Genomic DNA, 17,805 nt, shown 5'->3' on the forward strand with positions numbered 1-17,805 from the left:
AGTGAACCAGACAAAACTGGTAAAAGCAGTGCTTTTTTCGGGGGGGGGGGGCGCCAGGGAGACGCATACCCCATAACATTTTGTGAATCTAGTTTTGGCCTCATTGAAGGGCAGTATTTCAAGATGAGTAGGAAAATGAAAGTACCCCTAGCCTTTTTTTTATATAGAAAAAACGTGCTGGGCAAAAGGCCCTCCTAGCCGCAGAGGACACGTGCCTCTAGTGACAAAGATGTATCCAGGATTTGCCCCAAACTACTGTGTGAGGAGCAGGTCAGCAATAACTTACATAGCATTAATGAAGTTAGATCTTTATTCAAAGAAATAAGATAACTTGGGAGGCCAGTAGATCTTCCCAGTAGATCTTGCTCCAATGAGGCAGCTATGAGGACTGTAGGTCCTCGTCTCCCCACAGCTCCCCACAGAGTCCTTTCCAAGCAACCTGAGACTTTGTCGCCTTGCCTGTCTTTGCTTTGTCCCCTTTTCATTCTGGGAGACCAGGTGGGAAGGGGACTGGTTGCAGCAGGAGGGAGAGACCCCCTGGCTTCTTCAGCAACCTGCCTTATCTCTGTCTCTTGGCCCCCTCCTCTCCAGCCTCTCTTCTGCCTGATTCTGAACTGCTCTCTGCCACAGACTGCACCAGTTCACTAAGCGCCGTTACCTCTTCAGCTACCATCACCTCCTCCTCTGCTCCCTCCAACCATTCATGGTCATCCCACCACCCCTCCCCTGGCTCTGAGCTGTCTTCCTTTGGGGGTTCCCCAGCCTCCCACCACTCCTCTGCATCCAGCAAGTCCATGACAGCTGCACACCTGCTACTTCAGAGAGAATGTGATGCCATCCAGAACAGAAGCCACCCACTCAAAGAGCCTTCATCTTCTTGGGATTCAATAACTGTTTACTGGAGCTCATCCAGTCCAGCACAAATCAGTACAGTAGAAATACAGTGCATTTCACCATAGTTGAGAATGCACCATCTGGCTTGTGGGTCAGCTTTGTCTGCTGACCAGGTGCTGCTATCTGTTGGATGGGCAACTTCATTGCCCAAAAAGGGAAAGAAGAAGTCCCAGCAAAAGAAGAATGGATGCAAAAACTTAGGGAATATGCAGAAATGGCAAAAAAAAAAAAGGAAATCAAGATAACAAAGTTTTAAAATAAAAGAATTAAAAAAGCCTGCTCTCATGTTGCTGCCCTCCACGTTTCTTATGGAGGAGGGACGCAAGGAAGGGCCTCAGAGAATGATGGGTCAGTTCATATGGGGAAAGACAGTCCTTGAGGTATTGCTGTGCTGAGGCATTTAATGCTTTATTGGTCAAAAGCAGCACTTTGAATTGGGCCTGGAAACTAATTGGCAGCTAGTGCAGTCAGGCCAGGATCGATGTTAGATGCTTAACCTGTCTTGCCCTGGTGAGCAATGAGGCCCCTGAATTTTGCACAAGCTGTCTTCAGATGCCCCACATATAATGTGCTGCAGTAATCTAACGTAGAGGTTACTCAAGCAAAGACAACAGAAGTTAGGCTATCCCTTTCCAGCTGAAGCCTATGTAAGGCACTCAACACCAATGCTATACATGTCTACTCTGAGAAAAATGCGTAGAGAATTGCAGCCTAAAGGAAAGATTCTCTGGAAGTTTAAATTCTCTGTCCTTTATCACATTTTGCGCATACACAGCCCAACACTTGCTGAAATTGCAGGATACAAACAACCCTGATTATATTACTGGCCATGACTACTATTGGATATTGCAATAGTCCTTATGGTGCGTAAACATTGGATTCCAGGAACCTGCTTATTTTGCTTTTAATCAGAACCAAGAAGCACTCTTTTACACGCAAGACTGAGCACAGCCCAACCAGAAATGCTATTTATTTACAATGTGAGTATGATATTTTAAAGCATTATGACACTTTTAACTGTGCTGTGGCTAATGCAAGTTGCAAGAGGAGACACATCTTGAAAATCTGTCTTGCATTAACACCTGTCAAAGACAATACTAACCCATCGTCAAATTTTCTTAATGGATTCCACATTATTCCACTGTATGGTTAAATACACCCACCCTGACATGTATTGTAGTGGAGAGGGGCATGGCAGCAGTGAGGTTGGCATGGTGCAAACATGCCAGCAGAACCAATTCATGATCCTGCTGCGGTGTTTGTATTTCTCCACCAATCAGCCCTCTCCATCCCAGGGTGCTCCACGAACCAGCCACACAAAGGTCAGTGAGTGGTGCAGGCATGTCACGCCATCCCCTACTGGGTGTACCCATGGTTCCCAGATGGTCTCTCAATAAGGTACTGACCAGTCCCAGATGTGCTTAGCTTCAGCAAGTTGGTGGCCTCATGTGCCTTTGGACCATACAGCAGAATGGTAAACAATAAGTACAAGTAGGATTCTGAGTTAGAGCCCTGGGAATGGAGTTTGTGGGTGTAGAATCATAGAATTGTTGCAAGGGACCCCAAGGGTCATCTAGTCCAACCCCCTGCAACGCAGGAATCCTTTGCCCAAGGTGGGGCTCAGACTCAGGACCCTGAAACTAAGACTCCTGCTCCACTAACAGGGCTAGTGTAGGTGTGTGAGAAAGAATCTTGCCCCTCCTAAAAGCATTCTGGGATTGTGTTTTTAAGTAAAATTTATTATTATTATTATTAATATTATTTGTTTTGCAATTAAGAGCAATATTCACTGGTCAGCAAACATGTTTTGCTTCCTAAGATTCCCACCGTTGTTTCCACTGAATGGTTGCAAGATAAGTGCAGGCCTCTAAGCACATGGTGTGGTTAAAGAAGAATGGTCAGGCTGAACCTCTGAATGCAGCAGCAGCAGCAAATTTGCTCAGCTGCTGAGGCAGCTGGTCGCTGCTAGAGCAAGGAATGTGACTGCAGGTGGGGAATCAAGCAAGTGCCTCTTGTGGGCTAAAGGACTTTAGACCACTGAGTTGGAGAGTCCAGGAAACACGAGAGGAATTTCATTGTCGCCTATTTGTCCATCCATAAGACAACAGGGACCACTTTTTCTTTAAAAGAACACACACACAACATATAAGAATAAAAGTCACTTTTCAGAAACATTTTTTAAAATGTAAAATAAATAGAATATTCCAAAACTGTTTTTATAAACCAAAATAAGCAGAGACATCACCATGTAAGCCAATGACTCCCACTGGGTTTGGAAGAAGCCAGAGGCTTATCTGAGAAACAGTCTCGTCATTCTCAAATTCCCTCTGGGGTTACTTCTATACTAAAGAGTCAAATTAGGTGGTTTCCGCTAGTGAATGTGTTAGTTGAATCCAGCACCAGTTTCTTTCTTTTCAAAAGTACATTAATGGAACATCTACAAAGGAAGTTAGAATACGAAACATGGAGACAGCATTCTAAGGCTTATTGAGCAGATGCAGAGGAGCTGCTGCTGCTGTGGCCACTTAGTCATTTAATCACTGTTCCCAAGCAGTCAGAAGGAACGGATGTGAGACATTTCCTATACTGTATCTTCCCTGCTGAAGAGATTTGCTCTCTCCCAACAGGAGCAGCTTGCAGTAAGAAGTACAGGTACAGAAGCGAAGTGAAGGAGGCTTTGTCCTTTTAATAGACATTGCATGGAAACAGAATGTCACCCATTGATATTCTGTGGGTCATATATTGTATTATGAGTATGGGGGCCCTGATTTACTTTTGGTCCCTACACTTTAGCACAGCAGCTTGTAACATTCTGAATATTTAAATTTATTTTACCCCCCCCCCCAAAGGATGAACTTTTGAGGAATTAAAAGGTTCAGCTGGGTGAACTTGAATTGAACCTGAATGTTATGTAGAAAGACAGGCATGAACTGGAACTTGTTTATTTTTGGCAGGATGAACTTGAATTTGCCCTAATTCCAATTTAAAATGAATTTCCCAAGCACTGCCCTGACTGCTGGGAAAATGTTTCATTGAATTCAGTAGAGATTGGACATCCTCCTGCATTGCAGGGGGTTGAGCTAAATGACCCCTGGGGTCCCTTCTAACTCTACAAGTCTGTGATAAATAGGACTGCACTGGAAAGGTAACTTTCCTACAGTCACACATCTGGAAACAAAGCTCTTTTCACCCCCCACTTTATCTTTGCATTGTTTCACTGAAGTGTGTTTTATTTTTACTTCTTTAAATTTTAATTCTGTAAGATGCCCTGATAATTTCCGTACTGAAGGGTAATGTGTAAAAACAATAAACACAATACAGGTATTATATAGGTATTATATAGGTATTAAAGCCACCCTTGGGACTGTGGCTCTGCTAAGGTGCTGAGACTTCCATTAAAGAACCACTTGGACGAGCAGGAATGACTTTTAAATTAATATATGTTGCGTAAGCAATCGTGATGCATTTGTGCCCTGAATCTTTGTCGGTAAGGCTGAGAGAATTCTCATTTGCAAGCTGTTGCTTTGATGGGATGTTATCAAGTCCACCAGTTTCAGTCTGCTGTGAACAAGGTGGGAATTCCACTTTGCCAAGCAAGCCTATTTCTAACTCACAAGGTCTGCTTTTCAGTGCATTGCCTTCTTTCCTGTTCTCATGCTGAAATGATGTTCTGTTGCAGAGAAAGGTTTCCAGGCACAGACCTTTCTGTTCCAAGCTTCCTCCAGCGTTCTTACTGTATGACTGTGAGCTCAATCCACAGCATGTCCGTTGCACCTTTGAGCCCTTAACAGATGGGGCTTCTCCACAAGGATTTTTCTGGTTTGGGGCTTATGTATTTCTGATTTCCAAGCACAGCATCATAGACATCTATTTCTTAACACCACTAGAATAAACAGTACGTGACTCAATTTCAGTAAAGTGAAATGGGTTTTTGTTAACTGTGCTTGTTTGTTGGATCCTCAGCAAAAGCAAACAATTACTACCTCTTCCCAGCACAAGACATTTCTCCTTCCCTTGCAAAGCCCTCCACGCTGCAGCCTGTCTTTCTGTCTTGGACTCTCATTCTATACCTGCCCATGACTCCTGCCTTTCTCATGGTACCACCCTAAATGCCACAAGTCCTTTGCTCGACATCTTTGACCTCTTTGCATGGAATTTGGTGCCAAACTATGAAATATGAACTGCCATGGGGCTGCTTGTCTGTGCACAGCCAATGAAAAAGTGGCACACTTCACTTCATTTTAATTCCTAGAGATCTTTCTGTCCTGATAATCACTTTTCCTTGTGTTCCTGCCTTCAGATATTGATTGCATAAACAAAATTCAGGACTGCAGCATGCTAATGGGTTGTTGAAACTCCCGGTAAAGCCTCTCTTTCCCTCTCTCCAGGTTTCTTCATGATGTGATAATTGCAAAAACATGCACAAGTGGTGCACAGCAATCATCCTAAGCAGAAGACAAAGCATACGCAAGTGCCAGCCTGCTCTCAAGGCAGCTTTACATGTCATAAACCATATATGCTCAAAGGGCCATGGCAGCCACCTGGGGGAAAGTATGTGCTTTGTACCTGCAGCAAATTAAACTAATAAAGTACTTGAAAAAGCTTTTAGGGATGAAATTTGCTCTGTGAAATGATGAGGCCGGGAAACTATGTTCTACCAACTTGAGATTAACCTAGCACAAATTCAAAATAGGCTCAAAGGGAATCCAGTTGGGCTCTGTGCAAATCAGATTACAGTGGTACCTCGGGTTACAGACGCTTCAGTTTACAGGCGCTTCAGGTTACAGACTCCGCTAACCCAGAAATAGTACCTTGGGTTAAGAACTTTGCTTCAGGAAGAGAACAGAAATCGCGTGGCAGCAGGAGCCCCATTTGCTAAAGTGGTGCTTCAGGTTAAGAACAGATTCAGGTTAAGAACAGACCTCCAGAACGAATTAAGTTCTTAACCCGAGGTACCACTGTACTTGCTTCCTTTCACATGGCTCCTGAACTATAAACTGGATCTTAAAAGCGGAGGGTAATCTTCTAATATTGTGCTTTAAATAGTATATCATTTCCCTCTGTACAAAGGTGCTTATTTCTTTTTGAAAGCATTTTTAAGAACAAGAGTTCACCCAGAGAATATACCTCTTGGAGAACTTTCCAGCATTCTGAAGACAACAGTAGCAACATATAATGGGGGGGGGGGGTATCAGAAATACCCTGCATGCCCATGCACACACTGAAAGCAAGCTTGAGGGGACTATGGAACCATGCAGGCCAACCCCCCCCTGCAGCATTCATGTACACTTTCTGCCATCTGTGTGCTTTGCTAATGTGCTCTAAGCATGTGACACCCATCCCCATGAGGGAGGATGACGGGCTCATTCAGAGCACCCCCCACCAGGCAAAAGAAGTGGGCCTGCATAAAAGAACCCTTTCATTTGCTGGCCATGTGTGTGGTGGTCACTGGGAGCAGGGCTCACAACCCTCTTCCTCCTCACGTGCTTCACCTTGCCTAATCATAGGGCAATTGTAAAAACTCACCAAACTTGGTCTCCCCTTCTGGTCTCCCCTTCTGCCAGGATCCGGGCAGAGGCAAAGACAAACTGGCTTTTCCAATGCCATTCTGATGGTGGTATTTATTATAAGGTGTCTCCACAACAGAGCTGTGTACAGTGCTTAAAGCACTACAAGGTTATTCTTTTTTCCAATTTGGACCAAAGCTAGGTTGGGAAAAATGAATCAAAACATAGTATTTCATTTAAAACATGAAAGGATAGATACAGAAAAATGTGGATTGTGTTTATGTCATGTGTACACTGCTTTCCAAAGCAGCAGTTGGAGGATTCAGAGTAAATGGGAGCATGAGCACAGCCTAGGAATGAGAAATTCAACCCTGTAAAGTGGGGAGATAAATATCTGGTTTATGGCTCCTTTTTCTGAGGGAGAGACAGCCTGGGAGAGATCCCCAGAGAGAGTCTCATGAAGATGGGGGGCCACTAGGGGCGCATCAGAAGATGGCTGACAATAACATCTCTCCGACCCACACGAGGTAATTTGGAGGCTGTGATGGGAGTAAATAGCCTCCCTACCCCCCAGGATTGTGGGGGGAGGACTGCCCTTGCCTGCTGTGCCCTATACCACCCCCAAATTTGTGGGGATGGGGGCAGTAGGCACAATGCCCTCCTGTGGGATTTCGGCGCTCCTGGACGCCGTCTCGCCACTAGCTGCAAGAACTTCAAAAGAAACAATTTGGATGAAGCAAATGCACATATTTCAAGGAAGGAGGGGGAGTAAAGACTGCTAAGAGAAGAGATCTCTGATAAAACAAGACGAGTCGGAGGAATAAGTATAAATCATGAGAAGATACGCCAAGACCCGGTATGGCAAAGGGACTGATGGGGGAGGGGAAAAAACTTTCCTTTCTTTCCTTTATGTGATTAAACAAGAATCCCCCCCCCCTCACAAGTCAGAAACGTTTTAAGGATTTAAACTGTGGATTTAAGGCTGTGTGGAGATAAACTTTCAAACCAAAGCATGTTTTAAGAAGAGCGTGGAATGTATAAGGGCTTTGGAATGACGCAGTTAAAAATACCGCCGCAATATTGGGAAGTTCTGTCGGAGGACTTAAGTCTGGAAGGAGAAATAGAGAAATAGAGCTGTTTTTATATTGTGGGTGAAACTCCTCAGAGGGACTTAAGAACGACAGTTCTGTAATTATTGATGGAAAGAGCGATGTTATCTATGAAGGCGAAGATATATGGAAACCATCTCGATTTGAGGACTGGAAGAACGGAAAAATTCACACAGGATTATTATTGGTGTTTATCGGCTTAAGGAGACTATCAGAAGAGATCATAAGGAAAAAGAGAAAATATATGAACAAGATGTGATGTGGAAACAGCAAGATAAGACTGGATAGAATTATGAACTTTGTTTGGACTGATTTGGACATTAACACAGTAGCAAGAAGATGATCAGAATCCCCCTTCGGATCTTGAAATATGGATCCCCTCAACAAAATTTAAAATTCGGCTTTGTAATTCGGAATTTATGTGATGTGATTTGATTTGATTGGCCGGTTAATAAAAATTATTTTTTTTAAAAAAGAGAGAGTCACATGAAGATCTGTACTCCCTGATCCCCAAACCTGGGCATGAAGACAAAGAGATAATGTAGTTTATCTTTTTCTGTCTTGGTTCAAAGAGTGAACTGGAACAGGTTTCTCTCTCACACACAAATACACCTCAAGAACATTCTACAGTGTGCCTTTTAAGCAGACTTAAAGGTTTTGGTGACATACAATCTGAAGGTAATGCTACAGTCTAGCCTGTGGCTTACCAACATTGGCAGCAGTAGCTGCTGCTTGCAGAAAGTCTGTTCCACTCGACTCAGACTGCACAGCGTGCAACAGAGAAGGTACCTCTGTATGTGTGAGAGCGTGGAATATATATGCCACAATCTAATTGTTCATAAACTGTATCCCAAACCTTTCATTGTGCACACACACACAAACACAATTTATTTCCCAAGGCAATTCTAGGATTACATGTCTCAACAAAATAGATATACATATAACGAAAGGCATCAACCATTTAGCTTCAGGCCTAAGCAGATGCACAGAAACATCCTTTCTCATGCCTGGCCCACTGTATCCCAGTCACTGAAGTCTCTCAGACTTGCAACACTGGAGCAAAGCTGAGAAATGACAGTTGTTAAGAGGAGTCTTGAGACATCTCAAAAACCAGCCGATTGAAAACTTTTGTGGACTGAGTCCACTTCATCCGATGTTTATATTACAATTAATCTTGTTAACATGCTACAAGATTATTGTGCTGTGTTTCCTCAAAATAATAGGACTACCCCTCTGCAGATTTTCTTATGAGGCAATCCTAAGCCTTACTTGAAAATAAGCGTCACTCTGTTCGATGGGCTTCCTCTGATGGAAAGACTGAGTAAGATTGCAGTCTAAGTGCGATTCTGCCTGGAGTAGCCTTGGAAAAACAAATGACACATAACTCCTTTGTGTTTAAACTATTTAATGTCTCTTGACAATAATTCTATGAAAATAGAAAAAATATGAGAAGAAATTCAGAACCTTCTCCCCCCCCCAATTTAATCTTGAATGTATGCAGTGGGTCTTTCAGCTTCTTTGCTTTTAGTCTTACTAGCCCTGCTCCCCATTTGAAATTATGGCCTTGGACCATTTTAATACTTCTTCTGCATTGAACTCAAACTCACCAGGCACTGAAGTATTCCAGTGAAGCAAATATCATACTTTTAAATGAATTAGTTCTTTTTCTAGAGAGGTTTTTTAAAAAAACCACACCAAAAAACCCAAACCCTGCTGAACACAGTGCTTTTTAGATAATTTAAAAAAGAGTTTCTATCAAGTTTTTATGAACAGAGGAGAGAGATGAAGGGAGAGTTTCTCCACCCCACAATTTTTCTTTTCTGCTGAGTCAGTAAATCTTGGTAAGCCAATAGGCATGCTAGCCAAAACTTGCAAATGATACTCACATTTTCCAGCAATATACACAGAAGCAGAAAATTATTGGGAATCCTCCAGACGGAGAAACCCAGGAAAATGAGAACAACTCTCAAATGTTCCCTTCATTACAATCTTATAGAAAGCACTAGGCCATCCTTATAAATATATGGAACCGATTATTAATTTTTTACATATAACCCACAAAAAGATCCAAAAGCTTCCAGTTGCCTTTGAACTTGATGCAGATATCAATCATCCTAAAGGAATATGATCCGAGAGAAAGAGAGATTGCCGGTCAGGGACTGGCTGGCTTCCCAGGGGAAGAAGGCTCACAGCTCCCATGGGGGTGGGACAAGAGGGAGCAGTCCAAAGCAGACAGGGGAGCAGGCGGGGGGGGGGGAGCGGAAGAGGCAAGAGGGTGTAGTGAGCAGGAAGAGGCTGGGGCAGAGAGCCACCCAAAGCCAGCGCTCCCTGAGAACAGGCAGAGCCATGAGAGGCAAGGCGGGGGAAGGAGCCTCCCGAGGGAGGGCAGATCTTGAACCCATGGCTCAAGTTACAAGAAGGGAGACTGAGACTAAACATCAGGAGGAACATTCTCTTCGACAGTGGAATGGACTTCCTCAGGAGTTCCTTCCCCAGCAGCCGAAGTCTGAAATTTAGGAGCCTCCTTCAAATCTGCTGACCCAAGCTTTCTCTGAGGGGCAATCCAGATATGTTGATGTATTAAACTGATCTGCTGATCTGTGACTTATTTATTTATTGATGCAATTTATTGTTGATTTTATGCTATTCGCAATCATGCCATTTTAATGTACATTGGTAGTATAGAAGTTTTTGCAAATAAATGTTTATGGCAATTCTTTAAAAAATAGCTTTATAGGGAGAGAACATATGTTTTATGCAGCGGGTTTAGAGGGGGCAAATTAACCTTGTCTGAGTCAGATTTTCCTTGAAATGGGCATGCATTGTTAGAAAATATTTGACAGATACTCTTGCTCACACACGCGCACGCGCACACACACACACACACACGAAACACCATGTCCTTGGGTCTTGCCTTCAAAAGCAGCGGCTGGAAGTAGTGGACGAAATGCTTTATTTATGAAGAGCACTCAGAACAGATTAGTAATAGGGGCTCAAATTGAAGTCGTCAACTGTGGGTGGCAGTTCTGGCCAGTCTTTTCATACAAGAGGATTGTTAGCTGATGGTTCTGTTTCAAGGCAAACAAAAATCTTGCCCTCCCCAATCCATTCAGCTTGTAAGAAAATATTACAAAACAATGAATGAAAAAATAGGCAGGATAACATGCAATTATTCATCATCACAGCAAGAGATTTGGGTTGGCACCATCTCTTAGCCAAAGGGTGCCCATCTGAATTGCTGAGAAATTGGTAGGAAGGCAGGCAGTAAGTGGGGGGCGGGGGGAGAGATTAAACTGTAGCATGAAGTATAAAACTGACTAAAGCACCACCAGCAGTAATTTTTCACACCTACACAACAGTTGATTAAATGTCACATGGCCAATACAGCTTAATATACTAAGTGTGACTTTCTGTTTTTCACACACACTTTTCCAGAAGAATTCTCTCCCAGATTAATCTGGTTATAATGAGAACAATTAATAATGATGAGTTCATAGAACGGTACATCTCAAACTATTAAAGGGAATCACCAGGGGAATTTTGCAGTCTGGCACTTGCCTGTCCCCTTACCTTGAAATAAAACTCCCCAAACTAGGGGTGCTGACTTGCCCCCCCAATTGAGGGGACTGACGCCACGTGACCTGTTCCACCTCTGCCCTCGCCCGTCGATGGGGGGGAGTGGGGAGGATGAAAGTCACCCTCCATGCCCCATGGCCAGCGCTTGCCTGTCAACAGTAGCGGACGCAGAGGGAGAGGAGTGGGGAGTGATTGTCACCCACCACAAACGGGCGAGTGTAGGCCTGTCAGATGGGGGCAGGAGGGTGATCAGGGGTGCCAACTTGAATAAAATATTTAAGGGGCCAGGTGAGTCCCAGCCTGCATAATCACTCACGCGATATAGTGCATACACACCATTTGAATGGCAATGCTCATCAACTTGGGAGGCTGGCCCAATATTTTATTGGGGGGGCCAAAGTCCCCTCAGCCCTAGGAGTTGGCTCCTATGGCTGTTGCCCACCCTGGCAGCTTTTGCTGCGGGGGAGGGGTGATTGATGGCGTCAAAACACATGGCGATTTTCTTTCTATATGTTGCTGGGCAGGAGGGGGAGAATTTAACTCAGATAAACTTTTGTTGTGCTACCCAAAGACGATGGCATTATCCAAAGAAGGAGAAGGGGGGAAAGCAGTTGCTACATATGCACTAAAACCATGATCAAATCCACCAAAATTTTCTTATTACACAGAATAAAAAATAATTTGCAAATAAAATGTGCAAATTAGATCTCAGAGTCCCCTTTGCAACTGACCACCAGAATTTAACTCTGGGGTGCTGTTTACAGCAGCAGCCACATGTTCCTTGTAACATGCATTTCCACCTTGAATTGCACTACTATTTAATTGTGTGTGTGTGTATGTGTGTACACATACATATTTAACAGGAAACTCCCTGAGAGCATGCCAGAGGAGTGCAAAATAACAACAGAGAAAGAAATGAATCATATGGCAATTATAGAGAAAAGTAATACAGAACAGAATGAGTCACAGCAGTAGGTGGCTGCAGAGGTGGTTGCTTTGTGCTTGAGACACTGTTGGAGCATTTGTTTAATTTTTTGGCTATTAATACTCCCTATTTCACTTGCAAGTTGCTCTCAGAACCTCTCCTTACGGTGTAGTTTGAAATACTTTGTTGGCTCCTGGCCTGATTTCCCTCCAGGGGTCCCTGCGCTTTCCAAGCCTCTAAACATTGGGCTGTGACCTCGTGGCTTCCCTTCTTCACCATTCATTTCCCTCCTCTCCTTCCTCTTTCTCCTTAGTGAATGAACTGAGAGCCCCTGAGGCTGCCACGCTGAGGAAGCCAAGTGTGGCGCAGGGCTAATCAGTCACTTTGGGCAGGCCTGGTGCCAGGCTTTAGGGACCCCTCTGCACAAGGCTGCCATTGCCCATGTGGCTACACATTTATCCCCCCTGGCTGCTGCTGTCATGGCAGACACAGCAAAAATGTCTATGACCTGCCTTATGTTGTGGGCACCCTGTCGGTCTTGGGTGACAATGGAAGAGTGCACCTTTTCAGCACCTGTTGTGGCTGTAGAGACCAATGCGGGAGAGACATGTTTTATCTGCAGGTGGGGCAGAGGAAGGCATCCAGTTGTGCTGCTGCAGGTGTACCAGGGTGTTTCTTCTCTCTGTGCTCCTCCCAGCAGTTATTCCTCCTCTGGTCACAGCTGACCTGACCTGCTACATGACCTACCTGCCTGTCTCCAGGCACTGCTGCTGCCTTCAAGGGACTCCCGTACAGCGGATTCCCTTCACACCTCTAGAGCACATCCTTGGGGATCCTGCCATCTTCTGTGTTCTGTGTTCATGACCAAGTCAGCATAGATGTTGCTGAGACAGGAGTGTGAACATGCTGGGAACGTGGGTTGGTAGAGCACACCTTCGTCTGAGACCTGCCTGTAGAGTTATAAAATCTATAGCTTTCATAGATCTATGGGCTGGAGCATAACATTTTGGGTAAATTAAAATGTCGAGTGGCTACTGTGGGTTGGAGTGGAGCTTGGCTCCCATTCAAAAATGCCACTGCCACCTTTTCATCACTAAAACAGATGGGAATCTTCTGGGAGCTGGCTACAGAAGTATAGCAAATACAATAAAAGAACCCCTTTGTAAAAGAACAGGGTTGCCAGGATATGCCCATTGGTCCCCCATCAACTGATTTCTGGAATTGTTTCTTAAAAGCAGTCATTCTGTGCATGTCATTTCAGCTCATGTGCTCTTCAGTCCAAAAAGCCTTGTTTGATGAAGAAGAACACGTGAAGCAGCTCCAGCAAAAGGTGGCCAGCCTGGAGAAGCGCAACAAGCGGCTGCAAGACCGAGTCAAGAAAGTCAAGCGGTCGCTCAGGCAATCCAGGAAGAACGCCAGACACATAGAGCTGATCAACCGAAAGCTCAGTGAGAAGCTGTCCTCTGTAGGAGGCCAGATCCCATATGCTAACTCCTTAAAGCAAGCAAACTCTCATGCTACCTACCTTAAAGTATAAAGCCAGGTTTAGAGCTCCAGGCAGTGATGCTGGTGACTTCACAGCATACACCTCTCCTCTCCTCTTCTCTTTTCTCTTGCAGCCCAGAAGGGACATTATGAGTTCAAGACCATCATTGACTGTTCTATGTTTATGCATTTAAAGTCTGCATAAACATGATGGTCCATATGCCATGTTCCTCTGAGGGTAATAAAAAATAATAATCCAGTTTTGACAAATTGAGCCGATATGAAAGCTGCTTGAGTCTGGGCCCAGTGAATGGTCTGGACACTGGACCCCCAACATTGTCAGTTAGCATTTGTTGCTTTAGGTTTGGGCTTGGGAGACCACCAGAGAGCTGCATAGAAGCCAGTCTGAGCTTCCCAAGGAAGAGCCAGATATAGAAAAACATGTGCAGAAGTCTCAGCATGAACACAGTGATTTCAGGAAGACCTTGTGGCATGTGGTAAACTCTGGTTTCCAGACAAAGATAAGGGATTCTAATGTAAAATTAAAATGCAAACTTTCTAGTCCTCTTCCAACATTTCCAGAATGCAATCCAACTTTACTTAAATATATGCTGGCAATCAGAATATCTTTATCTAATAACAACAACAACAACAACAACAACAACAATTGTCCAGTAGCACCTTAGAGACCAACTAAGTTTGTTCTGGTATGAGCTTTTATGTGCACGCACACTTCTTCAGATACCTTTCGTGTGCATGCACATGAAAGCTTATACCAGAACAAACTTAGTTGGTCTCTAAGGTGCTACTGGACATTTTTTTATATTTTTATATTTATTTCGACTGCGTCAGAGCAACACGGCTACCTACCTGAATCTGTGTCTCTTAAAGTTTGTTATTATTACCCTTAAATCTAATTGACTGATACACCATGATACCAATGATAAAGGCTACCCATTTTTTTCCATTCACCTTAGAAGCCATCCACTTTTACCTTTAACACCTTAAAATTAAGGGGGAGGACCCTTCATAGTTTTCATAGGAGCCAACTCCTAGGGGCTGAGAGGTCTTCGCCCCCAATATTTGAGCCCCACCCCCAGCTAATGGGCATTGCCTTTCAAATGGTGTATGTGTACTGTGTCATGTGATTGATTATGTGGGACAGGGATTACCTGTCCCCCCTCCAAATATTTTATTCTAGTTGGCCCCCCTGAATGCTTTAAGGGTGGGGTGGGTTTTCCCCTCCCAATTATTTCTGCAAAGCTTACCTTCAATGCTAATCAATATAGACAAGCTGTTTAAATGTTTAAATAAACGTGCAACTGAGTCTGTGATTTCCTTCTCCACTGCAAGGAGGGTCACTCCTCTTTTTCAAACATGGCTCTGCTTGCGGTTCTGCCATCATGAGGCTGCTGGGCAGCTTCTGCCAGCTACACTTAAGGTGCTCTCAAACTTCCACCAGCAGACTCTTGAGCTGTGAGAGTCATTCTGCAAATCTGTTCTAAGCATGCCAATTTATTAATTATAATTCAGTCTGGTTAGGAGAGACCTCAATTGCAAATGAAATAAATCTCAAAACACTATAGGCCATCTGGATCTGATCCTTTTCAAGCTGTACCAGATCATTTGGCTCAAACAAGAACATTCCATGTTGGGATGTAGAGACTTCAAAGCTCATCGCTGTGTGCAGAAGAGAATACACAGGTCTAGTCTTTGTCAGCTAGAATGCTATTTAGTTCTGATTTTGGGATAGCTCTGTGCTGGCTGGGTCCCTTCCGGCCAGAAGAGCAATGAACTGGAGGAGGTTTGACTGAATGAATGGATCAATGCATATCCAGACAGCCACTTGGAGATGCTTTTGGCTGAGGCAGTGGGAAAGGATGCAAAGGCTGTAACTCCTGTCTTGTCCAATTTGTCCACTGGTCCCTTCACCCACCTTCTCCTACCTGCTGTAGCATGTCTGATGTATAAATTTACAGGTTTATTCCACAAGAGGAGAATTGGTGGGGTATGTCTAGGTTGCAGTTTGGCAAACCTTTCAGGCTGCTGACAAGTGACTTCTATCCAGGCTGTGGCAAGGCCATGAAAGCTCCATTATGTTCTGTACACTTGATACCCGTACCATAAGGGCATTAAAATTAGGGTGGTTTATATATGTACATATTTTAAAATCCTATAGAAAGTATTTTTATTACATATTTCCTATAGTCTTAATTCCACAAAATATGAAGTGGGCTTTGATTTTTTAAAATTAAATTTGTGAACATTTCTATGTGCTTTCTTGACTAGGCAATTCCATTTTTCTTCATCGGGCAACTGACATGGGTTAGAAATTGTGTTATTACCTATATGGGTTTGGGTTAAGGTAGCATTCCTGATGGCTGACAAGAATGCCAGCTTTCAAAGCACAGTGAACTCATTGGCGGTTAAATTGACCTGTGTAAGAGCAGATGCCATGAGCAAGTAGGAAAGAAAGCAGAAGAAGATGCTCTGAATGTTTTCCCCACTGGAAAAGATATTTAATGCATATTTGGTTACACAATCCAGTGTTTATGCCATATTTAGGTCAAAAGCTTGCAGAGCTGGTCCAACTGACGATAACTTTGATAACCGTTTGACAGGACTTGCATTGCATGAGCAATTTCCAGCTATCCTTCTACACAGAATTGCAATGAATAAAGACAATTCCCCAACACTCAGCTCCAGCATATTGAGAGGCAATTATAATGAGAAATAGGCATTGTGTGCCCAGCACTACAGAGTGGTTCCTTCGAGGCAGAAGTCCAAGGCCCCACTCAGTGAGCAGGAGGGCTCTCAAACACAACACAGATGGCTTACCACATTTTGAAGTAAGCGAAGTAATACATATTACCATTTAAAGGGGATATCTCCTTAAGACAAAGGGCGGATCTACACTCGTGGTTTATAACATTAAAATGCATTATTACAATGTGACATGTGAGGGCGCTGCAGAGCAGGGAGGCAAAAGGAAAGATCATTGTAGTTCTAGCCAGAGTCTGAAATTACTGAACTTCACCACTGGTTTTGTGTGGAATTTGCATGCCTTCAATCCTAATGGACTGCTTGCACAGAGGATGACCAGTCTGAAGTGTGTGTGAATCTAGCCCAAAATCTGCAGCTTTACATAGACCAGAGTGGGACCCTCATGGGCCCCATGGACAACACTTAGGCTGCTATGCAAGAATCAGTGGAGACTGAATACTTGGCTTTTTCATACATAGACCACACACAAGCTACTGCATATTTTTTGTCACTTCTTTAAAAACTTTCAAAAATAAAAGCTCATTGCAGATGGATTCTGCATTACCCCACAGTGTTCCCATTTGAAACAGATGTAGGTATTCCCAGCAGGGTGAGGTGTATCCACACCTGCCCAATGGCATTCTAGGTGGGTGCATACTAAGATATTTGCTGGATGTCAAACTCAGCCAAGAGCATAAGGTCAAACAGATTCCTCACTGGCCTTGCAGACAACTTCATTGTCCAGAAAGTGGGAGAAGCAACAAGAGGAACAGCCATTTTAGATCTGGTTCTAACCAATGTTGATGACCCGGTTAGTGGGGTAGAAGTGGAAGGATCATTAGGCGCGAGTGATCATGCTCTTCTGAAGTTTATTATACAGCAGAAAGGAGCAGCCAAGCATACTAGGACTCAATTTCTTGACTTTAAGAAAGCCAACGTCATAAAACTTAGGGAAGTGCTGGGTGAGATCCCATGGACAGTAATACTAAAAGGAAAGGGAGTTCATGATGGCTGGGAGTTTGTTAAGAGGGAGATAGTAAAAGCACAACTTCAGGCAATACCAATGAGACGGAAACATGAAAGGTGCCTAAAGAAGCCAGGGTGGCTATCTAAAAAACTTTTAACTGAGTTAAGATTAAAAAAGGATGTGTACAAAAAATGGAAAAGGGGGGAAACCACCAAAGAGGAATTCAAACAAATAGCCAGCACGTGTAGACACAAAGTCAGAAAAGCTAAAGCACAGAATGAACTCAGGCTTGCTAGAGAGGTTAAAAGCAACAAAAAAGGCTTTTATGGGATATGTTCATAGCAAAAGGAAGAACAAAGAAACAGTGGGGTCACTCAGAGGAGAAGATGGTGAAATGCAAACAAGGGACACAGAAAGGGCTGAACTCCTCAATGCCTTCTTTGCCTCAGTCTTCTCCGATAAAGAAAACAATGCCCGACCTGAAGAATTTGGAGCAAATGATTCAGCAAAGGAAACACAGCCCAGAATAACTAAGGAGATAGTACAAGAATACTTGGCTAGTTTAGATGTATTCAAGTC

General features: G+C 43.7%; 1 protein-coding gene across 1 annotated transcript in view; it reads left to right on the forward strand.

The window, feature by feature from the left end:
* CCDC3 (coiled-coil domain containing 3) overlaps nt 1–14,830 on the forward strand; it is a 54,502-nt gene extending 39,672 nt beyond the window's left edge. The window contains exon 4 of the mRNA XM_083701692.1: nt 13,273–14,830. Within this exon, the coding sequence (XP_083557818.1) occupies nt 13,273–13,548 (276 nt within the window). The 3' untranslated portion in view covers nt 13,549–14,830. The remainder of the gene's footprint in view (nt 1–13,272) is intronic.
* The last annotated feature ends 2,975 nt before the right edge of the window (nt 14,831–17,805 follow it).

This window comes from Podarcis gaigeae (assembly GCF_964106915.1).
Source record: "Podarcis gaigeae genome assembly, chromosome: 10".
Taxonomy (NCBI): Eukaryota; Metazoa; Chordata; class Lepidosauria; order Squamata; family Lacertidae; genus Podarcis; species Podarcis gaigeae.